The sequence below is a fragment of the Gracilinanus agilis genome, chromosome 1, assembly GCF_016433145.1.
Source record: "Gracilinanus agilis isolate LMUSP501 chromosome 1, AgileGrace, whole genome shotgun sequence".
Classification (NCBI taxonomy): Eukaryota; Metazoa; Chordata; class Mammalia; order Didelphimorphia; family Didelphidae; genus Gracilinanus; species Gracilinanus agilis.
The window spans coordinates 639402251-639425115 of NC_058130.1; the positions used below are offsets into that span (position 1 = coordinate 639402251).

The 22865-nt window shown below is 38.4% G+C and overlaps 1 protein-coding gene across 1 annotated transcript in view; it reads right to left on the reverse strand.

Annotated features, from left to right (window-relative positions):
• Window positions 1-472: 472 nt before the first annotated feature.
• RGS22 (regulator of G protein signaling 22) overlaps window positions 473-22865 on the reverse strand; it is a 182953-nt gene continuing 160560 nt past the window's right edge. Inside the window, exons 20-24 of the mRNA XM_044683939.1 lie at window positions 20182-20361; window positions 11574-11723; window positions 8684-8845; window positions 5134-5239; window positions 473-522 (exon numbers count right to left, since the gene is read on the reverse strand). Coding sequence (XP_044539874.1) covers window positions 473-522; window positions 5134-5239; window positions 8684-8845; window positions 11574-11723; window positions 20182-20361 — 648 coding nt within the window. The remainder of the gene's footprint in view (window positions 523-5133; window positions 5240-8683; window positions 8846-11573; window positions 11724-20181; window positions 20362-22865) is intronic.

Genomic DNA, 22865 nt, shown 5'->3' on the forward strand with positions numbered 1-22865 from the left:
TTTGTAAAGAATCCTATGTTTCCATTTTGAAACAGGTGTGTTACAATCTTGGGAACAGGCCTCAATTGAAATCCAGCTGACTAAGGATTTTTATTTTATTCAAGTTTCCTGTATGCTACTTATTTCACAAGTTGGCCTATAAGGGTTAAAAAGGATCTCCCCAAATGAGGTAAATTTGTCAGTCTGAATTCTGATGTCTTCTCTACCCTAGCTCTTACCTGAAGCTGATGATAAGATACAATACACACTTTATAAATATTTGTTGTTTGAGAATGGTATCATCTTACTGTATTAATAGCAAAAATTATAATTATATTATTATATTATTAATTATACTAAGCAAATTAAAGGACTCATCTAAAATTATTTATCTTATGACTCACCTGGCCTTTATGAATACCTATAATTTGAAAAGCATTAAAGCAAAAGAAACCGTATTTTATTTATAATGTAGCCTTCCTTTCCTAGATGGTCATTCATTCAGGCTCCTAATTTCATAGAATAGTCGTATTTCAAGTCTCCCTACAAAAAAGAAAATTTCACAATATGAAAAAGGGCTGTTCAAAATGACATTTCTCCAAGTAAAAAGAAATGAAAAGATATAAAACATGATATCTTAAAAGCCCTGGACTTCCCAAGCAGGTAGAAGATGGTTAGAAAATTATTTACAAAATGATAGATCACTATTCAAACCTCTTTTATGATTTCTTTAAATAGTAGAGACTCTATTAACTCAAATACTTTGACAGGTTTATAATTCCATTGGTTTGAGTATTCCTTTAATCAATATAAATTATAACTTTTTCATTTCTTCTCATCTTGGAAAATTCTTTTTGTCATATTTTCCAATAAATTTTCCAAAGAAGGTCTAACAAAATGGAGGCTTTCTTCTTATTGTGTTAATACCTCTTTAGGGTTCACTATAGCATTCAAATAATTTATCTTTCTTTGGGGAAGAGAAAAGGATTTTTATTTTATTTTATTTTCCATTAATGATTTCTTTTCTATGCTTCCCTCCTTCCTCATCTCATTGAAAAAAAATCCTTGCATAGTCACTAAAAGAAACAAGCACAGTTAAACAAAACAAATATATATATGTATGAATATATATTTGCCATGTCAGTATGTCTTATTCTGCATTTCTAGTCCATTACCTCTCAGTAAAGAGGTAGGTAGCACGTTTTATCAATGGTGCTCTGAATTAATGATTGTTAAGTGCAATGATCGGAGTTCTTAACTCTTTAAAAGTTGTTTTTACAATTGTTATTTCAGACATATTGAACTGGATGTCTAGTGGAAATCTTGAGCTCAATGTATCTAACATAGAACTCAATATTTTTACCCCAAAACCATCACCTCCTCCTCCCAACCCTTTCCCTAGTAGTGCAGAGAGCAGCACCATCTTCCCTATTCATCAGGCTCACAACCTAGAAGTCATTCTGGATTCCTCACTATTGCTCAGCACTCATATCCAAGCTGTTGCCAAGGTCTCTTTGTTTCACCTTTGCAACATCTCTTGCATAGACCCTCTTCTCTCCTCTGACATGGCTACCCCTCTAGTATTAATTCATGCCTTGATTACCGCAATAGCCTGGTGGTGGGTCTGCCTACCTCAAATTCTACTCTCTCTCTGTCTCTGTTTCTGTCTCTCTCTCTCCAAACTCCAGTGGATTCCTATTGTAAAGCTCTTCATGACCTAGCCCCATTTTTATACCTTACTCCTCGAACTCACACTCTTTGATCCTCTGGCAACTGGATTTCTGGCTGTTCCAAGAACAAGACAGTCTATCTCTCAGCTCTGGGAATTTTCTTTGGCTATCCTCAATCCTTGGAATGCTATTCTTTCTATCTACTGACCACCCTGGCTTCTTTTAAGTCCCAACTTACATCCACCTTTGATAAAAAAAAAAAAAAAAAGACTTCCTAAGCCCTCTTAATTCCAGTGTTTTTCTCCTTTAAAAATTATTTCCTCCTTTTTCTAATAATAGCTTGCTTTCTATAGATTTGTTTGCATGTTGTCTCCTTTATTAGATTGTAAACTCTTCATCGGCAGAGACTGACTGATTGTATCTCTAATGTTTAACACAGTGCCTGGCATATGTAGTAGACACTTAATGTTTATTGATTGAGTGGTTATTACATAAATATTCCTGGTTCTGCTCACTTCATTAGTTCACACAAATCTTCTAAGGTTTCTCTGATACCGTCTCTTTCGTCATTTCTTATAGCATAATAATCCATTACATTCTTATACTATAATTCATTTAGCTAGCCATTTCCAAATTAATAGCTTCACCCTTAATTTCCAATCCTTTACCTCTACAAAAAGAGCTGATTAAATATTTATATACACATGCCCATAAAATGTAAGCTATTAATATAACTATTGGTCAGTCCTGCCAGAGTTTGACATAACTTTCAGAGACTAAGGATCACATTTGTGCTACAATGAGACAGTAGGGTAGATAGAACTTTAGCCCAATCTTTATTTTTCAATTATGATATATTTGATGTGAAAGTCAAGGATAGTGAAGTTAGAATGTTAAGTCACTGCTAATTAAAGCTGATTCACAAAATGAGGACTGAGTATCTCTAAAAATAGACTAAAATATTTATGAATATATGATTATATTTATGTATAGCTTTTTTTCAGGAATCTTGCATAAATTAAAATATTATTATTGCCATTTTCTCAATATGTTGTTAAACATAAAGGAGATGAGTAAAAAGTATGATATCCTACAAAGTTCAATAAGATCTATTAAGTAAGTATAAAGAAAACACGAAAAATGTTTTTAAATTTTTTTGTGTGTTTTGGCTGACTTTACACTGCACTTCCTGGAACCAATGGCTATTGCTAATGGTGCAACCACCTGATTTTCAGGGAGATTAGAGAACCAAAAAAGTACAACCTGGAAATCAAACAAAACTTTTTGCTTTATACTTAACAACTAAAAGCTTCACTATCTGACAGTTCTCTCTTGGAGAGAAAGGAGAAGGTAAAGAATGAAATATAAGAAGTAATCCTATGTCCAAAAGAGCAAGAAGAGCTATAACCAGTAAAAGATAGCCATAATAGTATATATTTTAAAAAGCAATAGTTTGGGAATTGAATGACATGTGTTCTAGACCTAGATCTTCCCTGAACAAGCTATGCCACTTTGAGTAAGTAATTTTTCCTCTCTGGGTTTCAATTTTCTCATCTGGAAGCTAAAAGGGAGTTGTTTGGGTAGATGATCTTTAAGTTTTCTCTTGGTTTTAATATTCTCTTCTCTATTATCACAGAAAATAAATATAGATCCAGAAAGTTCAGGACTAACTAGAGTAGGATTACCAAGTATTTGATATGAATAGAGATCAGAAGAGAGAACAGGGAACTATTTTTAAAATATTACTAATGAAGAATAGATTTTTTTTAAGTGAATAGAAATTTTCCTCCAACTAGAAAACAACCAGTCAGGTACTGAAAATCTGAATTAAGTTCTGGTTTTGTTTTTAAGCTCCTTTTTTCCTTTTAATCAGTACTCTCTTCATCCATTGCATTTCCCCTTTTAGCTGTTAGCAACTGTTTCCTGTGCTGTAATAAATCATACTAAAGGGCATATCTCTTTCTCCTTGTATGAACTGTATATTCCAAACCCACAATTTCTATTTAGGCTTTTATTTCCAGTATCTGTAGTTGTATCCAGAGTGAGGCATCTTGAAAACACATTTACCTAATACAGATTTCTTAAGAATCGGGTAGATGAATGAAGAAGTCAAAGCTATATATAGGTTTATGAAGAAATGCTTTAAATTACTACTGATTAGAGAAATGCAAAACAAAGCAATTCTGAGGTATTGTCTTTACACCCATCAGATTGGCTAAAATGATAAAGGGGCAAGGTGACAAATATTGGAGGGGATGGAAAAGTGGGGACACTGATGCACTCTTGGTGGAGCTATGAACTGACCCAACCATTTTGGAGAGCAATTTGAATTATGCCCAGAGAGCTATGGGGCTGTAAATATCTTTAGACCTAGCATTTTATTTCCCAGGGAAATCAGGGGGAAAGGAAAAGAACCTAAATGTTCCAAAGTATTTATGGCAGCTCTCTTTGTGGTGGCAGAGAATGGGAAATCGGGGAGATGCATCAAATGCGGAATGGCTGAATAAGTTGCGGTGTGTGATTGTGTCAGAATGATACTGTGCCATAAAAAACAATGAGCAGATTAATTTTAAAAAACTTGAATGACCATGAGATAATGAAGAGTGAAACAAGTAGAATCAAAAGAACATTATATATAGCTATAGATATAATGTTTGAGGCATGACATCTCAATGTTCATTTCTAGAGAATGAACTGAAAAACGGAAACATGTCTGTTTGCCAAATGATGCCTTCTCTGGTGTGGACAGGGAAGAGGGACTGAGATACATGGAAGTAAATTCCATTAATTAAAAAAGAAAAGAAATTCACTTGGAAAGGTTAAAGAAATGAATATGGGGAATGAACTACTAACATGAATATAAAGAAAAGTATACTATGGGGGGCAGCTGGGTTGCTCAGTGGATTGAGAGCCAGGCCTAGAGATGGGAGGTCCTAGGTTCAAATCCGGCCTCAGACACTTCCCAGCTGTGTGACCCTGGGCAAGTCACTTGACCCCCATTGCCTAACCTTACCAATCTTCCACCTATAAGTCAATACACAGAAGTTAAGGGTTTAAAATTTAAAAAAAAATGTTAAAAAAAAAGTATACTATGTAATTTCTGGAGTAGAATGAGTTTAAGCAATTTAAGTAATTTAGAAGTTCATATTGATTACACTGATCACTGTCAAGATAAATGAGAAATTGAGAAGGCAGAGACACAAAGTAAAAAAGATTTTCTGTTTCTATGACAATGTCGATGCTAAGACACTCACCCCTGCTGGTCTTGTAAATGCTTGCATTTTGTTATGTTCATATTCAATGTTGAAAAAACAAAAGTCTTAGAAGGAGTAGCTAATGAGGGACCTGGATAAAAATAATAAGTAGGAAGAAAACAATGAATGGTATTAGAATGTCAAATTATTCATGAAGTACTCTACTATGCAACTATATTGAAGTTTTAGCTAGAATAAAACAGCCTTTAAACAAAACAATAAAAAGGGACCTGTTATGCTGCTGATGTTTATCTTTTTTTCCAGGTCTTCTTGAATTTTAAGCAAGGTTCTCTCCTGTTCCAGAGCTTCAATGTATTTTGAGTAGCACCAGGCAGACTGTAAAAAACAATTTTCAAAGTTAAATCCATAGACATTTATTCTCTCAATCAATAAAAAAGATGTACTATCATGTAACTGCCATCAAAATTAATTTATTAACTTATCTTTGTTTACATTTGTGACAAAATAACCGTATTTGGTTTCTGTTTCCATGCTATAGATTTCAATTCCCTAGTAAAGAATGAAGTAGTCAAAATTATCTAGATATTTTGACAGCTTTATTGGTTGTCTTTATGTATCAGCTTTCATTTGTAATTAGTTAATTAACATATGTAAGAAGGCTCCAGATGGTTTAGGTTGATACATGGATTGATCTCATTGGGGAAGGAGGAAGTTGTTAAAATCTACCTGGACAGATCAGATGTGAATTCAGAATTTAAATTCACATTAAATGGAAAAAAAAAAAACCCAAACCCAGAGTATCTTGTCAGTATGCCAAATTCTGTGCCACTGATGCCTTATGTGTATGTAAATGAAACATGTTCCTGAAAGTGGTTTTTTTTTTAAGTGGTCTTATTCCATCTGAAACAAGTTGCTGTAAGGTGTCAAAGCTGATGAACTTGGAACTGAATTGTATCAATCAAAAAGCCACTGATGACATCTTTATTCTCCCCAAATCAATCATTTCTTTTCTCTGGCTAACAACTGATTTCTATGTCATTAGTCAAACTGGTTATTTAGTCAATCCAATTTGCTTAAGAATTTGAGAATATCAAAAATTGCCTTTCTTAGAGACCTAATCAACTTCAATTTTTAAAAAGACATGTATGTAGCTAATACGGAAACTTGTTTTGTATGACATATTGGCTATAGATCCTACTTTTCTTAACTTCATAATGGATTGGGGAAGGGAGTGAATTTAGAAATGAAATTAAATAAAACTGAATTTTAATAAAAGGCAAGTGGAGATTTTTTTAAAAAGCAAAGGAAGGCACTGAAGGCTAAAGTTTTAAAAGGTTGGCACAATCCCATAAGAATAATATTGGAACTACTAAAAGTAAAGAATAAAGCTGAGGCTGGAGACATATAGTAAGGCCAATTCAAAGGGATTTGTTTTTTTAAACCTTCCTTAAAAAAGAGCCTCTAAGAGAGATTAAGAATGTTGTTCAAGGTCAATGGAATGTGAAAATGAATTGAAGAAGAAAATGCAGAATTATTCAAGTCTCATTTCAAATTTTTTTTTCTGACAAGAAAAATTATCTTTGGATCTAAAAGGAGAGAATAAAGATGGTTAATAGAGAAGTGAAGCCAATATAAGAAAGCTAGTGAGTAAGAGGACGATGAGATCCCTTGATGAGCTCAGATCTCTAGGCTTGGGAGAAGCTGAGAGAGAAGAGGCAGGGAAACTGCTGAGCCATTAGAGGATGAATAAGACCATGGGGATAGTGAAGACCCTTCAGCTCAGATGGACTTCCAATTCTTGGCAAAATTCTAGAGAATGTTTCCTAAATTAACTCTCAGTAACTAGCTTGGCTTAGCTCCTTTAAGTCATTCCAACTGGAAGATTCACTTCTAAAGTTTTTCCCCAGGGGTTCCTTGACCTTCTGGTATTTCTTCACTGACTTAAACTTTCTTTGTTTAGTTTACTCATTTTCTGTCTCTTTAATGGATTTTTTTGGGGGGGCCTGCAATCTTTCCCCATCTTTTAGCAACTATAATATTTTTTAAAGGTCCATTGGGTGGATTTCTAGCTATGTGGAGGTGTCAAGGGAGAACTGGGCCACCGCATAACTTTTCCTTCAATTCCTGGCCAGAATCCTTTCTTTCTGTCTCTCATATGAATGGAGCAGGGCCTGGTGCTGCTGGGCCTGTCTCTGAGAACTGAGCAACATCATGACCCAGCTGCTGAGTGGCCACAGGATCCCAGGAATCCCAGAAGAGAAACTTGGAGAAATATACTTGTGGTGGGGAATCTGCCCGACCAGTTCTTAGGCTTGCTGTGCTAATCCAGGCCAGGGAACAAAAAGAAAGGAAGGGAAAGCACCTGTACTGAAAAAATATATTATTTCATGTCATCCTCACAATCACCCTGGGAAGTAGGGGATTCCTTATATCCTCATTTTATAGATGGGGAAGCTGAGGCAGAAGTCATGTGACTCACCCAAGGTCCCATAACTAGTAAATGACCTGTGGCTGGATTTGAACCCAGGTCCTCTTAATTCTTAGCACTGCCAGGGCCAGGCCACACTGATCACACTACACCTAGATGGCACAGGGTGTTCACTTCTGGAAAGTGGGGGTAGGGGTGGGAGGTAGGAAGTGTGCAGTACAAGGGTGGAGAGGGGCTGATGATGGAGGGCTTTAAGGGCTCAGGGTCCTTGTGCAGAGGCATCTGTCCTGGCCACCCAACTCGCCACGTGCATGTGGGTGCTGCATTGATGGGCCAGCGTGAGCCACAGCAGGTCTGTGGAGGAGCAGCCTGGATTGAGTCGGTCTGAGACCTGTTCTTCTCCAGACTCAATGTTAACTGCTGCGTTGAGTTTGTTCCCTTTGTGTTTTATGTGAGGTTGTCTTCTCCCAGCTCCCTGCTAGGTGGGACAGTCCTCTATTTGTGTCTCAGCCTCGGCACAACGCTTAGGCTAGGACCCTGCTGAAAGGCCCCAGATGGTCAGCCATGTCATTGAAAATGCAGAAAATAAAGATCGAGAAAGTCGATTGAATGTATATGAATATATTATCAAATTGTGTCACATTCTATATTGTTTTAACTCATATCTTCTATCCTAGAATAGATATTAAGTATCAGTTCTGTGGCAGAAGAGCCGTAAGGGCTTGGCAGTGGGGGTTAAGTGACTTGGCCAGGGCCACACAGCTAGGAAATGTCTGAGGCCAATTTGAACCCAGGACTTCCCTTCTTTAGGCCTGTCTTTTGATCCCCTGAGCCATCCTACATTCTGCATTTATTAAGAGATGATAACTTTTTCACTACTGAAGAAATCAACAAAACAATATTTTAATAAAACTAAAATGAATCCAAAAAGAACGTATTACTACTTACTCTTGTTACTCTATAGAAAAATTTGTGGTAGGCCCCAGGTATACAAATACAAAGGTGAAGGCAGTTTCTGCCCTAAAGGCACTGCCATTGTCATGAGTGAGAGTGGTGGCCCAGGAGGTGCTATCTGGGCTGGGAACATGCCCAGCATGGGGAGGGGAATATTTGGGGAGGGGCCAAGAGCCCTTTCCCGGATCCATTCTAGGGCGGTATTAATTCTAGAAGGAGGTGAGAGGAGAGGGCAGAGAAGGGGCACTGGCCATCTGCTTTAGAGGGGAAAGGCCCGGTGCCAGGATGGGTGTCAGGGAGGGGCGGAGGGAAGGGGGGCCTCAGCCTTCAGGCAAGGAGGCACTCAGCCATGGGGGGAGGGGAATGGGGGCAGGGGGTGCTCAGGAGCCCCAGGGCACAGCCTCTGCCCCTAGCTCCATCTCTGCCTCCTTCCTTACCTTGCCGCTGTAAGTAGGAACCTGAGCCAAGGTGCCACTTGGCTTCCCGGAAACAGAGGCTGTACTGGATCCTGCTCTGGATGATGCCTTGAGTGTAAATGGACAGCCAATTATTACAGTTGAATAGAGAGAAAAGCGGGTTATCAAGACCATCTCGTGTTTCTAAAGTATTATAGAACAGGATTCAGAAACCATTTGGGGGTATAGCCACATTAAGAGCAAGCAAACGTGTGGCTTGTGATTTTTTTTTTTTTGGAATCATCCTTTCATTATTCATCTTAAAATTTTCTCATTATTCTAAAGCCATTTGATTTTCATAATATAGGTATCCCTTCCCCATCATGGGGACAAGGTGTGCAGTACCTCTGAGATCTGGAAAATCTGGGTAAAATTTTTTGGCCCCCCCTTCTCACCAGAAAAGGCCTGATTTTTCTTTCTTTTATGGGGGTGTTTACTTAGTATAAAATGTGGATTAAGTATTTGGTCATAGGCTATATGTAGGACAATATTATTAACATTTCTAGCCTTTGTTCTCTGCTGGCTTTCTCATTCTTTTTTGTAAACTTCAACTTTTTACTCATTTTAACTTAAAAAAAAAAAGCTAAGTATCAGGGACCTGTACGAACAGGCTGATGTCCCTCCAGACCCTTGCCTCCCAGGCCTCATCTTTAGCTCCATCAGCTTCCCCGACTGATAAATTTTAGGGCCTAACACTGCTCACACCACCAAAGGGGAAGCCCTTTCTCTGATTGTATAGCTGCAGCCACTACCTAATTTTCCTATAAGGGGTTTCTTTATCCATGGTGGCCATGGGATTTGTTGGCTCCTGAGAATTCAGAAAGTTCATAACTTGTGCTCTCCAGAGGCTGAAAGACTGCTCCCCCAGGGCACAAGTTAGAGCTCAAAGCATCTCACTGCAGTCCTAAGAAGAGACAAAGAAACATCTTTCAGCTTGGCCCTAAATAGAGTTGGTTTCTGACTTTTCTGGCATTTGTCTACTATTTTTTTGGGTTGACCTAATCTGTATTTTGACAGTTTTCATGAGTGTGCCATCTAAAGGTTTGTTTGATTTTTTAAATCAAACGTATCTTTAAAAAATAAATGTTCCCCAAATGGTTCCAAAATAAAATTTGTTCTTTTCTACTGTAAATTAATGTAGACAAACTACTGTAAAAGAAGTGTGGGAAGGGGGATTTTTCAAATAAATTGAGAGTATTTTACATGAGTACATGATCTGACTTGATCTTATTTCTACAGGTTTCACTCTGTAATTCTCACTTCTCTACTAGAACAAGTGGGTCTCTGCTCCATAAGCCAACATTTGACACTCCTGATGGAAAAATCTTGAAAGACTCAGATGGGTCCCTTGCCTTGTTCCCCAGACCCCAGCTCACCCTGGATCAGACTGGACAAGGGTTCAAAACAAGCAGGACTCCTCTATGACCCAGGCAGGCCAGGCCTGAGACTCTCCAACATCCTTGAGCACCAGGTATGGCCAGGCACTAGTTAACTGCTCAGTCTCCCCTCTCCTTTAGGCTGCTCCATTGCTTTCTCAGGGGATGTCCAAACCCTCCTCACCTTTCTCCCTGTGATGAGTGGGGTCATCTGCACCCTGTGCATGGACAGCTCTAGGCCCTCTTGCAAGGCTCCATCAGGCCTTCACCTGCTGGGGCTCAGATCTACCCTCAGAGCCTCTGTGATACTGTCCACAATTCTTCCCTCCTATTCTTTTTTTAACCCTCCCCTTCCATCTTAGAATCAATTCTGTGTATTGGTTCCAAGGCAGAAGAGTGGTAAGGGTGGGCAATGGGGGCTAAGTGATTTGCCCAGGATCACACAGCTGGGAAGTGCCTGAGGCCAGATTTAAACCCAGGACCTCCCATCTGTAGGCCTCTGAGCCCCTTAGCCTCGCCCCTTCACCCCCTTCCTATTATTCTTGCACCTTCTGTTGAATATATTTTGTGTTTTTTCCATTTCAGCTTTGTGTCCCAGCGCCCACAAAGACTCCTCCCTCATCTATGCAGCTGGCCCTCTACCCATCTCTGCCAGTCTTTGCCTCTTTCCTCAGCGCTAGGTCTCCCCCGCCATGGCCTCCGTCCTCTACTTTGTCCCCACGCCTCTCCATCTTCCACATGGCCACCAGTGACTGCGGCTCTGGCTCTACCACTGTGGCCCTACTCAATAAACTCTAGTGGCTCCCCATGACTTCTAGGAGCAAATGTAGATGCCTCCATTTGGAATTTAAATCTTTTCATGAGAGGACAGCAACCTGCCTTTTATTTTTTAACTTCTACTTTAGGATCAACACCACTGTGTATTGTACCAAGGAGGAAAAAAAGATAAGGGCTGGGCGATGGGGTGGCTCAGCCAGCAAGTGTCTGAGGCCACATTTAAACCCAGGACTTCTCGAGTCTATGCCTGACTGCCCACTGAGCCACCTCGCTGGCCGCCCCTGCTCCCTGCCCTCCCTAGCTTCCTCCTTGATACAAGAGGCCCAGCCTTCCTTCTGTCCCTTGTCCCCTCCTCATGCCTGGAATGCATGTCCTCCTTTCCTCATCCTCCAGGAGCTGCTGATTCTCTTCTGACTCAGTTTCTCTAGTATGCTTTTTCCCTGTGTGCGCCCCCTTTAGCCTGCCTGCATTGCCCAGTGGGCTCTCTAGGCCCTGGTGTCTCTAGAATGGGGGGGTTAGGCTAGATGAGATGCCTGTAGTCTTCCCCAGGGACACCGTGTCTTCCTGTGGGCTGGGGCTGTGCCTAGGGCTTGCCGACTCAGAGCTTGCTGAGTGACTCAATTCTCTGCATCCTTTTCCCTCCTCTAACTCTTTCACACATATATATCATCGCTGTTGCCTTTTAAAGCTCTGAATACAAGAACCAAGCTTCATCTTACCCTTGATTTGCTTTCTTCGGTGCCAAGGCTGTGTCTTTTCTTAGAATCTCTTCTTCTCTCTAAGGCACTTAAAGCTTTTTCTTCAGTTAAATTGCTTTGAAACTCACAAAAGTCTGGCCAGTATTTAAAAAGAACTCCAAAAATTGTCATCTAGGCAGAAACAAAAGGGTTCTAAGGTTACAACTTTATAGACTTGCCTTGATTTAAAATATAATTTACCATAATCATGGATTACTATTCTTTACTTAGTATCCAGCATGTTTCCTGCAACTTATTTTCTCTAGGCAGCTTCATATAAGCTATACATTTGCTGATCATTTTTTTTAAGCAATGAGAAGTCTTTATTTTTTAAAATGCAATTTAAAGACATTTTCTTCTTTATGTGTCCCATACCAATTGACTGAATTAATAAAAACATCCATTAGGTTTTGGGAAGGTTTTTCTTTTTTAAAAGGAATTTATGGTTTCTTTTAAAAATTATTATACACACTGCTGTTTTATCCAAATATTCTAAACATTTAGTTCATCAAGGGAAAAAATCCCCACTTTTTTTTCTTTTGGAGAAAGGAAATACTGTTTTGCCTATGGAAAAAACTCTTACACAAAACTGCAGATGCAAGAATAAATCTTGGACAAGTTTTAAATGATATAATCTTTCTTTTTATGTGAGAGCAAGAAAAGCAACATTTAAAAAGCAGAATGGTGCCCTTAACTAATGCCCTCTCTTAGGATATTCCACATTAAGTGATCAAGATATTTAACTAGATAAGAATTGTGCCTGAGAGCCTGTGCCAAGTTCTTTCATTAGTTCTGCGAAGCACACGCATTATTTCTTGCAAAAACTTAGTACTGCCACATCTGATCAGACTGTTATCCTAAGAAATTCTACATCTTGCTGCTTATTAGCTATGGCTTTTGCTTAAGTTGTTTAAAAACAATGAACCAACTCATTAGGCTTTAAGCTGGCTGTTAGAGAAGGTAATAAGTATTGTGTATGCCATTCACTATACTAAATGTTTCTCATTTGATAATTATTAGTGGGAGGTTTGGGGGAGTATTTAATTAATTTATTTTAAAGTATCAGTTCTAAGACAAGAGCACAAGGAGTAGGCAATTGGGGTTAAGTGACTTTCCCAGGATCATACAGCTAGGAAGTAATTGAGATCAGATTTGAATCCAGGTCCTCCTGATTCCAGGCCTAGCATGCTATATCCATTCTGCTACCTGGTTACTCCAAGAATAATTATTATTATTAACTATAGTAAGACAAAAGAAAACAATCATTTAATAGATGCTTCAGTGATTAGTTTATGTTCTGAAGTAAGAGATTTGATTTTTCCTAATTCCAGACTTGTTTCTATTCAGATTTGTGATTTCATGTTACTTATTTTTCTTCTATCTGTTTATCTGTCTATCCATCCACCTATCCATCCACCCATCTATCTATCTATCTAACTTTTTTTTCTGGACCTGTTGATGGAAGGAATTTCCCTGATGAGGAAATTCCCCCAGTGAGTTTGGGGTAGCAGGAGCTCAAGTGACTTGCTCAAGGTCACATAGCCAGAAGCATGACTTGAACCTGTCCTGATTGCACGAGGCTATGTGCTACCCTCTCCAAATTTTATTAGTTATTCTAAAATTATTAATTGCCTTTATAGCTTCAGTATTTACATCTGTAGCCTCCTGGGATCACTAACTTCAAAGACTAAATATATGTCTATTTGATAATTCTAATATTTTCCTAAGAATTATTTAAGTAATTCTTTGGTTTAATACTAAGGCTCTTCAATCAATTTGAATGTGGACTTTCTTTTTAAAGAAATACTCACTAACCCTTCCTTTGTCTATACCCTCTATCTTAGAATTAATATTGTGTTACTTCTAAGGCAGAAGAGAGGTAAGGGCTAGACCAGGGGTCAGCAACCTTTTTGGCCGTGAGAGCCATTAAACGCCACATTTTTTAAAATGTAATTTCGTGAGAGCCGTACAGTGCTCACAGTGAGCGCTCCTGTAACAGTGCCTGAAAAAAATTGACTTTATGGCTCCTGCAGAAAGAGCCAGATATGGCTCGAGAGCCATATGTTGCCGACCCCTGGGCTAGATAATGAGGGTTAAGTGATTTGCCCAGGGGTCACACAGCTAGAAAGTGCCCAAGGTCAAATTTGAATCCAGGATTTCCCATCTCTAGGCCTGGCTCTCAATCCTCTGAACCACCTAGTTCTCCTTATCCTCCTTTCTTATATACTAAATTATTCTTTTTCAAGTAAACTCTTCACAAACCCCTGTGCTTTCTAGTGCCCAAGTAATGTACGGGCACCTTGGCTGCATCAATACAGAGAAACAACATCCAAAAGGCATTTGAAATTTCCATTGGAAAGCGTGTAGAGAGTCCTGTATCACCTACTCTCAGAGTTGGAAGGGACCCCTCAAAAGTCATCCAGGTTATTCATAAACAAAGTTATTCTGAAATCATCCTGACAGGTGGTCATCCCATCTCTCTTTAGACATCTCCACTGCTTTCTCAAGGCAGCTCATTTCATTTTTTGATAGCTCTAACTCTTCACTGAGTGGCAGAAGAGTAGAGTGGATGGCCCAAGAATATCTGGGTTCAAGTCATGTCTACAACCCACATGCACTAATTTTGTGACTATGGATAAGTCACTTAACCTCTCAATGTCATGGGGCACCCTTACTGATCTGCATCAGTGCAGGGAATTTTCACACTGATCTCCAGTGTGCCAATGAAATCAGGTCTGACCCAATAATTACAATAATGCTTGAGGTTTTCCTAATATTCAACTCAAGTTTTTGCAAAATACAAACTTGGTAAAGATATACACTTATGGGTACATACTCAGATTGATAACAACATATGTAGTCAGAAAAGTCAATTAGGTCAGAAGAGCAGCAACCCTTGCTAGAAATTTTTTATACAGTATTCACTTAAAAGTGGATCTTAGTACATTTAGCCTCTTGCTATTCCAGATCTCCATGATAAAGGGTTACACATGTGCTTTTTAACTCACTAATGCCTCCAAACTTTTGGAAGAACTTAATGATCTGACAAAAACTGCTGGGAAAACTAGAAAATGGTATGGCAGAAACAAGGCAAACATAAACATCTCATGCCATATACCAAAGTCAAAAAGGACACAATAATTTAGAAATAAAGAGTGATACCATAAACAAGTTTGGGGAGTAAAGAATAGTGTACCTGTCAGACCTATGGATAAAGGAAGAATTTATGACCAAACAAGACATAGAAAACATTATAAGATGTAAAATAAATAACTATGGCTACATTAAATTTAAAAGTTTTTGTACAAAATCAGTGTAACCAAAATTAGAAGAGAAACAACAAACTGGGGGAAATAATTTATAGCAAATATCTCTGACAAGGGTCTCAGTTCTCAAACATATAGAGAACTGAGTCAAATTTATAAGAATACAAGTCATTCCTCAAACTGGTCAAAAGATATGAACAGGCAGTTCTCAGATGAAGAAATGAAAACTATCTTTAGTAATATGAAAAAAATGCTCCAAATCACTATTAGTTAGAGAACATGGATTGCAAAAGTCAGAAAACAATTATTGAAAATTGTTATTGACATAAAAAAATCTGATTTTTAAAAAAAATCACTAATTCCACATAGTCTGATCAGCCCCTGAAGGTTTAAAGCCCAAGTAATTTCTTAGATACTGTAAAAGTGAAATTTGGGAATGCCATCTAAAAGTGTATATATTTCTATGGACATGGGAAATGTATCAAAACTACATTTCCTGTGATCCAACATGGTCCAACTGGTTTCCGTTTCCGGGTTTTTGGGTGTGGGGAGGCCTACGTCTTGACCCAGGGAAGAGCTTAAATCTCCTGGGTTAGGAGGGAGTGGTCTCTTTTTGCCAGTAGGCTCTTGGCTAGCAGACGCGGAGACAGTAATGGAGGCGGCAGTTTTGAATGCTTACAAGTGCGTGGTCTGATAACTTTATCTATAAACATGGCTTTAATTAAATTACTAATTTATATTATTATACCAGCCTTTATCATTTTTCATATTTATCAATACCTAATTGCTGAGATTTGGGTGTTTTTTTAAACTGCTGGAATATCACTTGTATTTATGTCCTCCACTTTATTTCCATTGATAACCCTAAACTATCTTCATTGCTATCTACCTTGCTCATTGTTAACACTCTTAAAACAGATCTCCTTACATCTAGTACCTAAAGACATTCTTTACAGCACAATTCAGATTGTACTTTATCCTTGATCTTCAATCAGCAACAAGATTTTCCTTGGACATCACCATATAATTCAATGTATACTTAACTGTCACATGAGGCAGGCTAGGTGTTACAGTGGATAGAGTTCTCGAGGCAGGAAGACATTTTCCTGAGTTCAAATCTGGCCTCAGACAGTCTTAGCTGTGTGACCCTGGCTAAGTCACTTAATCCCAATTGCCTAGCCTTTACCATTCTTCTGCCTTGGAACTAATATTTAGTATTGATTCTATGACAGAAAGTAAGGAGTTAAAAAAAAAAAAAAAGAAAAGAACCGCTCTAGTATCCGTGCCAAGAAAGCCCTAAACGGGGTTCATGAAGAGTTAGAGGGGTCAGCTGGGTGGCTCAGTGAATTGAGAGCCAGGCCCAGAGACAAGAGGTCCTGTATTCATTCTAAGATGGAAGGTAAGGGTTTAAAAAAAAGAAAAAAAGAGTTGGACACAACTGATACTTGAACACCAATAAAACTGTCACATCACTATCATACAAATATTGTGTTCCAGTTATCTGTTTGAGTCTTATTCTCCTCCTGTTAGACTTAATGCAAATTCTATGAGGTCAGACATAATTTTAATAAAAATCTTTTCTGTGAATTTAACAAACGGTCTATTAAAAACTGGTGCCACTACTTTTTCAGATTTCTCACTGTACCTACCTCATTTCTTTCCAATCCACGTTCTACAGAGCTGTCAGAACTGATATATTCCTAAAGTACAAGTTTGACAATCCTCTGTCCCTACTCAAGAAGCTTCAGTGACTCCTTCACTTTCTAGGTTAAAACGCAAACTCCTTTACTGGTCAAACATTCCCTGTCTTTCTATACTATTGCCCATTACTCCCCTTCAGCATTTAGTGTTCCAGCTCATTCACTGACTCACTATTCCCCCATTCAGGACACTCTATGTCCTGCTCCTGTGTCCTTGCCCAAGTTGTCCCCTGTGCCTGGAATGCAATCCTTCATGGCCTCTGCCTCTTAAAATAACTTTCTTCCTTCCAGGATCATCAAGGGTCACTCACTACATAAGGACTTCTCAGAACCGCCCAGTGTCCGGGTCCTAGCCCTTCATCATATTCCTTTGTCTATTTCTAACCCTGGGAAATGCCCACAAGGAGTACACATTCTGGTAAGGGAGACAAGCAAATAACCATGAATATGCAAGCCACATTCAGGATTGATTGCTGGAGAATCTCAGAGGGAAAGCATGAATTGGCTCCTCTTTTCTTTTCTCCTTCCACTATCTCTTTTGATTATCTCATTAGCTCCCAAGGGTTCCATTATCTCTCCAATGAAGGTGATTTCGAGATCTATAAATTTAGGTCTAATTTCCTGAGCTACAGACCTGCAGTAATGTCTATATATTAGACAACTCAAACTGGACTTCTCATAGACATCTCAAATTCAGCATGTCCAAAAAAAGAATTCATTGCCCCAAACTTTCCCTGCTTCAACACTATTGGGGACTACCAAGCTATCACCTGGGTTGCATTTTCAACACCTCCAAGTCACCCCCCACAGTCCAAAACATTGCCAAACCTTGCAAATTCTACCTATACAACAGCTCTTCTCTACACCCTCCTCTCTATTCCCATAAGCCACCAGCATAGTCCTAGCCAACACTTCTCCTCTTCTGTGGACCAATATTTTCACAGGTCTTCCTGCTTCCAGGCTCTCCCACAGCTCCAGTCCATCTTCTTTAGGCTGCCAAAGTGATTTTCCTAAAATTCTAGGTATGACCATACGACCCCCTCCTATTCAATAAACTCCCTTTTACTTCCAGAATCAAATACAAACTCCTCTGTCTTAAGTATTTGAAATCCTTCATAAATTGGCCTCTTCCTGCATTTTTAGTCTTCATACATTTTGCTACCCTTCATGCAGCTTCCCTAGGTGACTTGCTGTTCTTTATATACGGCACTCTATCTCTCCTCTTTAGGCCTTTGCACTGGCTGTTCTATATGTCTGGAATGTTCTCCCTCCTCTTTAGTTTCCCTGGCTTCTTCCAAGATTCAAGTCAAATCCTGTCTTCTGCAGAAGTTCTTGTCTTCTCCTAGCTGCTAGTGCCTTCTTTTCTTGGACTTACCTCATGTCTACTCTATAAGTAGATTCTCTGCTATATTATATAAGGTGTGTGCCTTATATATTTCCCTGTTTTTTTTTTACATGTCTCCCTTAATATATTGTAAGCTCTTTGAAGGTAAGGAGTTTGAGCCTTTGTTTAAATGTCTATGCTTACCACAATAAGGTCCAAATAAATGCTTCCTGACTGACTCGCTCACTATTGATATCTATGCAATTGTATTTTTATTGCAATTTCAAGTTTGCTTTATTACTTATGTTATATACTAATATATAGAAACATGTGAGGTTTAAAAGTTTGATCTATCATTTTGTGTCCTGTAAATTACTATCACATCTTCTTCTATTCTTCCTTTAATGTCATGCCTGTTATCGTCCAGTTTTTTATAGTAACCAATTTTATAGTTTTATGTAGGAATTTATCTTTATCCTCCTCTTCAGTTTTCAATAATCAGTTCATTTCTTGCCAAACACATTCTTCCCAGTCCTCTTGAGATGTACTTTCTTCATTACCTGGAGCCTCTCATTATGATATCATAAATTTTTGTCCAGAAAAGGCAATTCTATTCCTTACTACTATGTAACCAGCTGTTTTTGATTTCCATATTCTTTCTCTTTCAAAATAAGAGCCTTCCAAAGAAGAATGAAAATGCCATTCTTGACTTTAAAATCACTAAAATTATGGTGGATTTTTTTTTCTGGAGAACTTTGATAACAGATCTCTATTTTGAATCTGGGCTCCAATAAGTGCTCTACCACACACTTAGATTAATACTATGAATAGCCTTGTCCTTCCCTCCACAGGTCATCATCACAAGTCATATATTAAATACTATAACAATCATGCTGAATCATAGAGCAGTCTTCTGTTACGCATTGTGTCCCTTCCTATGTCACTGCTCCTATCATCTAGTCTTGAGATTCTCTCTATTGAATAGCGAGCTGGTGGTATCCCCTCAAAATTATGTGGCCTGATTCTCTTAAACTCGAACCCCTACAAGTATAAATATGTATATGTGTGTGTGTGTGTGTGTGTGTGTGTGACACACATATATCTGTCCTTCATATTCTAAGCTTTTTAGCTAGTAGTTTTAAGAAAGAAGGCAGCTAGGTAATTTAGTGGATAAGTGCTGGGTATAGAGCACAAATCCAGCCTCAGATAGTTCTAAACTGTCACAGTTCTGGACAAGTCATTTTACTTCTTTTTGCCTTAATCCCCCTGGAGAAGGAAATGACAAACCACTCCAGTATCTCTGCCAAGAAAATCCCATCAACGGTATGGGCCATGGGGTCATGAAGAACTAGACACAAACAACTGAGCACACATTGGAAAGTGTGTTCAATTTATACACTACACAGGTTCAGCAAATGGAATACGAGTTACAGTGTATCAGATCTCAGGGACACACTGGCCTTTAGCAGAAAATTCTAGATACTTAGACTGCATTGTACAGTAAGCTCTTTAAAGCAAAAGACTATTTTTTTCCTTGGCATCTCCAGAATCAAACATATGGCCTTGGACCCAGTAGGTGCTTAATAAATATTTGACTTTCTACCTTTCTTCTGTTTCAGTCCTATACCCATTCATCTCAGAGAAGTCATTCAGCATTTCAGTTTCCTGTTTTCCAAACTTGTATACTTTATGTAAAGGAGGCATTTAAATATCACTTCATTTATTTTGTGGACTATATTAATTTTCTTATCTTCCAAAATATCTTTTGGGATCTACATGTTTTACACATCTTTGTGGTCACTGGTTTTTTTGTTTTATTTATATTTTCCAATATTCTTGTTTATATTTATCATATTCTTATTGATGTGCTCTGTGTATATATGTTTTACAACATAGCAATTTCCTGATATATCCTTGTTTCCTCTTGAATTCTTCCTTTCAACAAAGAAAAACTGTTAGGAAACTGTCCCCAAAAGGTGATTGCATTAGTTGTAGATATTTGAAAAAGAAATGAGGGAAGAAGAGAGGCAAGGAAGAGGAGCTAGAGAGAGGTTTGTAAAATAGAAACATAAAATTATAAAAGCTCTGATATTTAATTTGTTGTACAAGGTGAATCATACTACTCTTGAATCTCAGTGTCATATAGAAATAATTTAGATTTAAATAAAAATGATCCTGGAACCAAGAAAATCCAAATTTTTTGATTGCCAAATAAATCTATCTATGTTCATCCATCTGAAGAATGCAAATGAATAAAAATGTCTAGATTTAATTAGCTGGTTTTCAAAGTGGTTTCTTACCTGTGCCTCTCTAAACACATAAGGTCCTAACTCTTTCCTGTGCTCTATAATCTTCTGAGCTTGATCAAATGGAAGGTCAATTTGTAAAGCTGGTGGAATACTGGAATTAATAAAGCAGTTGATTATAGTGGTGATCTTATTCTGGATAATGGCATCTTCACAGTGAGAATGGCACAAATCCTGCATAGTGAGGGAAGAAAGAAGAAATAGTAAAATTTTCATGTGCCTTATTAACTATTAGCTAAACCAGCATGATCTTTAGCAAATCAGCTTCTCTGGACCTAAGTTCCCTCATCTATAAAATGACTCTAAGCTTCCTGCTGAGTTTCAGGTTACATCTTTTTTAGCTAGGCAATATGCGTAGGAGTCTGGGCCCAAAAAAAGTCTCTTCCTCAAGGAATTTTTGCCCTCTAATGAAACAACCAGTCCTCTTCTAGCTATATACAAGGTATTTAATTATAATGAAAGCTAGCATTTAAGGTTTGCAAAAGGCTTTACAACCATCTCTCTTAATTCCCTTTGTTATATAATCCAACTTCCAACCTCATTCTACTAAAATGCCTCTCTCCAAAGCTGAGTGATCTTTTAATTGCCAAATCCAATGTCATTTTCTCAATCCTTATTTTTCTTGACCTTTCTGCAGACTCTGACACCATCCATCACTCTCTTGTCTTTGATACTCATCTTTTTCTCTGGATTTTTGGAATACCTCTCTCCTGCTTATCTAACTTCTCAGTCTTCTTTACTAGATCCTCAACCAGGTCACATCTACTAACCATGGGTGTCCCATAAGGCTCTATCCTGGGCCTTCTTCACTTTTCCCTTTATACTATTTTACTCGGTGATTGTATCAGTGCCTATGGATATGATTATTTCTATGCTGATGATTCTCAGAGCTACTCATTCAATCCTAATCTCTATTTGTCTCCACAGTCTCACATCTCCAACTACCTTTCAGACATCTCAGACTGGATGTCCAATAGACATCTTCAATCCAAATGTCCAAAAGTAACCTCTTTATCTTTTCTATTCTAAATTTCCTTGTTATTATTGAGGGGACTACCCCCTTTCTTAGATACTCAAGCGCTCAATTTGGGTTTCATCCTCAATTTCTCATCTTTCACACCCCCTCATGTCTACACCCCCTTTTCTTCTTTGGTATTGCCACCACTCTTGTATAGGTCCTTGTCCACCCCCACCTCCATCCCCCAGGACTATTGCAGTAACCTACCAGTTGCTCTAAGAACTCTAGCCCCACTCCAGTTAATCCTCTATTCAAGTGCCAAACTAATTTTCCTAAAACACAGTCTGACCATTGGATCATCATACTCAAACTCCAGGGGCTCCCTTTCACCTTTTATGAGGAAATACAAAATCCTTTTGACATTTAAAGGCCTTCATAACCTAGCCCTCTCCTATTTTCTAGTCTTTTTTACATCTTATACCACAGTACTCTGCTCCATGGCATTGGCCTCTTTGCTATTCCATGAACAAGATATTCCATTCTCTTGGCTCTGGGCATTTTTCTCTGGTCATTTCTCCATGCTTGGAATGCTCTCTCTCTTTCTCAGAACCCCTAGCTTCTCTCTAGTCCTAAATGAAACCCAACCTTCTCCAGGAAGCCTTTTCCAACCTCTCTTAATTCCAATGCCTTTCCTCTGTTAATTATTTATTGCCTAGTTATTGTTTATCTCCCCCATTAGACTGTGAGCTCCTGGAAAGCAGAGACTGCCTTTTGCCTTTCTGTATACGTCTAGTGGGTAAGCACAGTGTAGACACAGTGAGTACATAAATGTTTATTCAGACTGACACCCCATTGTATCTTTATAACCAGCCTGGGAAGCAGTGGCTGTTATGTTCATCTTTTATAGGAGAGGAAACTGAGGCTGAGAGGTGAAGGGATTGCCCTTGGGAAAAGAGCTGTTAAGTGTTGGAGGCTTCCTAACTCTAGTCAAGTACTCTTTCCAGTGTCTCAGCTAGCTGTCCATACCAGAGTTGGAAGGAATTCTCAAAGGGGAAGACACTCATACCTAAGGGCAGCAGGAAGGGCTTCCAGGAAAGTGGGATTTGAGCTGAGCCTTGAAGGAAGTCAGGGAAACTAAGTGGTAAGGAGGAAGAGCATAACCAGAGGACAGGCTCTTGATTTTCCTCAGCTGATTTGTATTAGATCAATTTGTGAACCTCCCTCACAGATGATAGGCTTCTTAAAGATAGAGGCTGGGTCTTATATCATCTTTTTGTTCTTAATCTCTAGCACAGTGACCTGAACGGAGTAGGCATTTAACAGTTACTGAATTGAAAATGGCTTCCTTAATGAAGATACCTTAACCATAAAGGTTTGACTTCAAGTATATCAAAAAACATAATATATTAATGGATCTGAGAAGTTGGAAAGATATTTTAAATATGTAAATGAGATGGTATATGTATAAAGCACTTTGGAAGTAAATGTTAAACTGCTGAATAAATGGTAGCTATTTTTTTTTCCAAATAGCCATCTTGATTTCCCTTGGGATTGAGGAATTCTAGAGAATTAGTGCATTCAACTCAAAAGTCATTCTAAGCCAAAAGTCCTGACTTATCTCTTACTAGGTATTTTACCTAAATACCTGGCTGAATGGGGAAGATCAAGCCTATTTGCCAGATAAGGTGAAGCAGATTTACTCAAATCTGGAGGGAAAAGA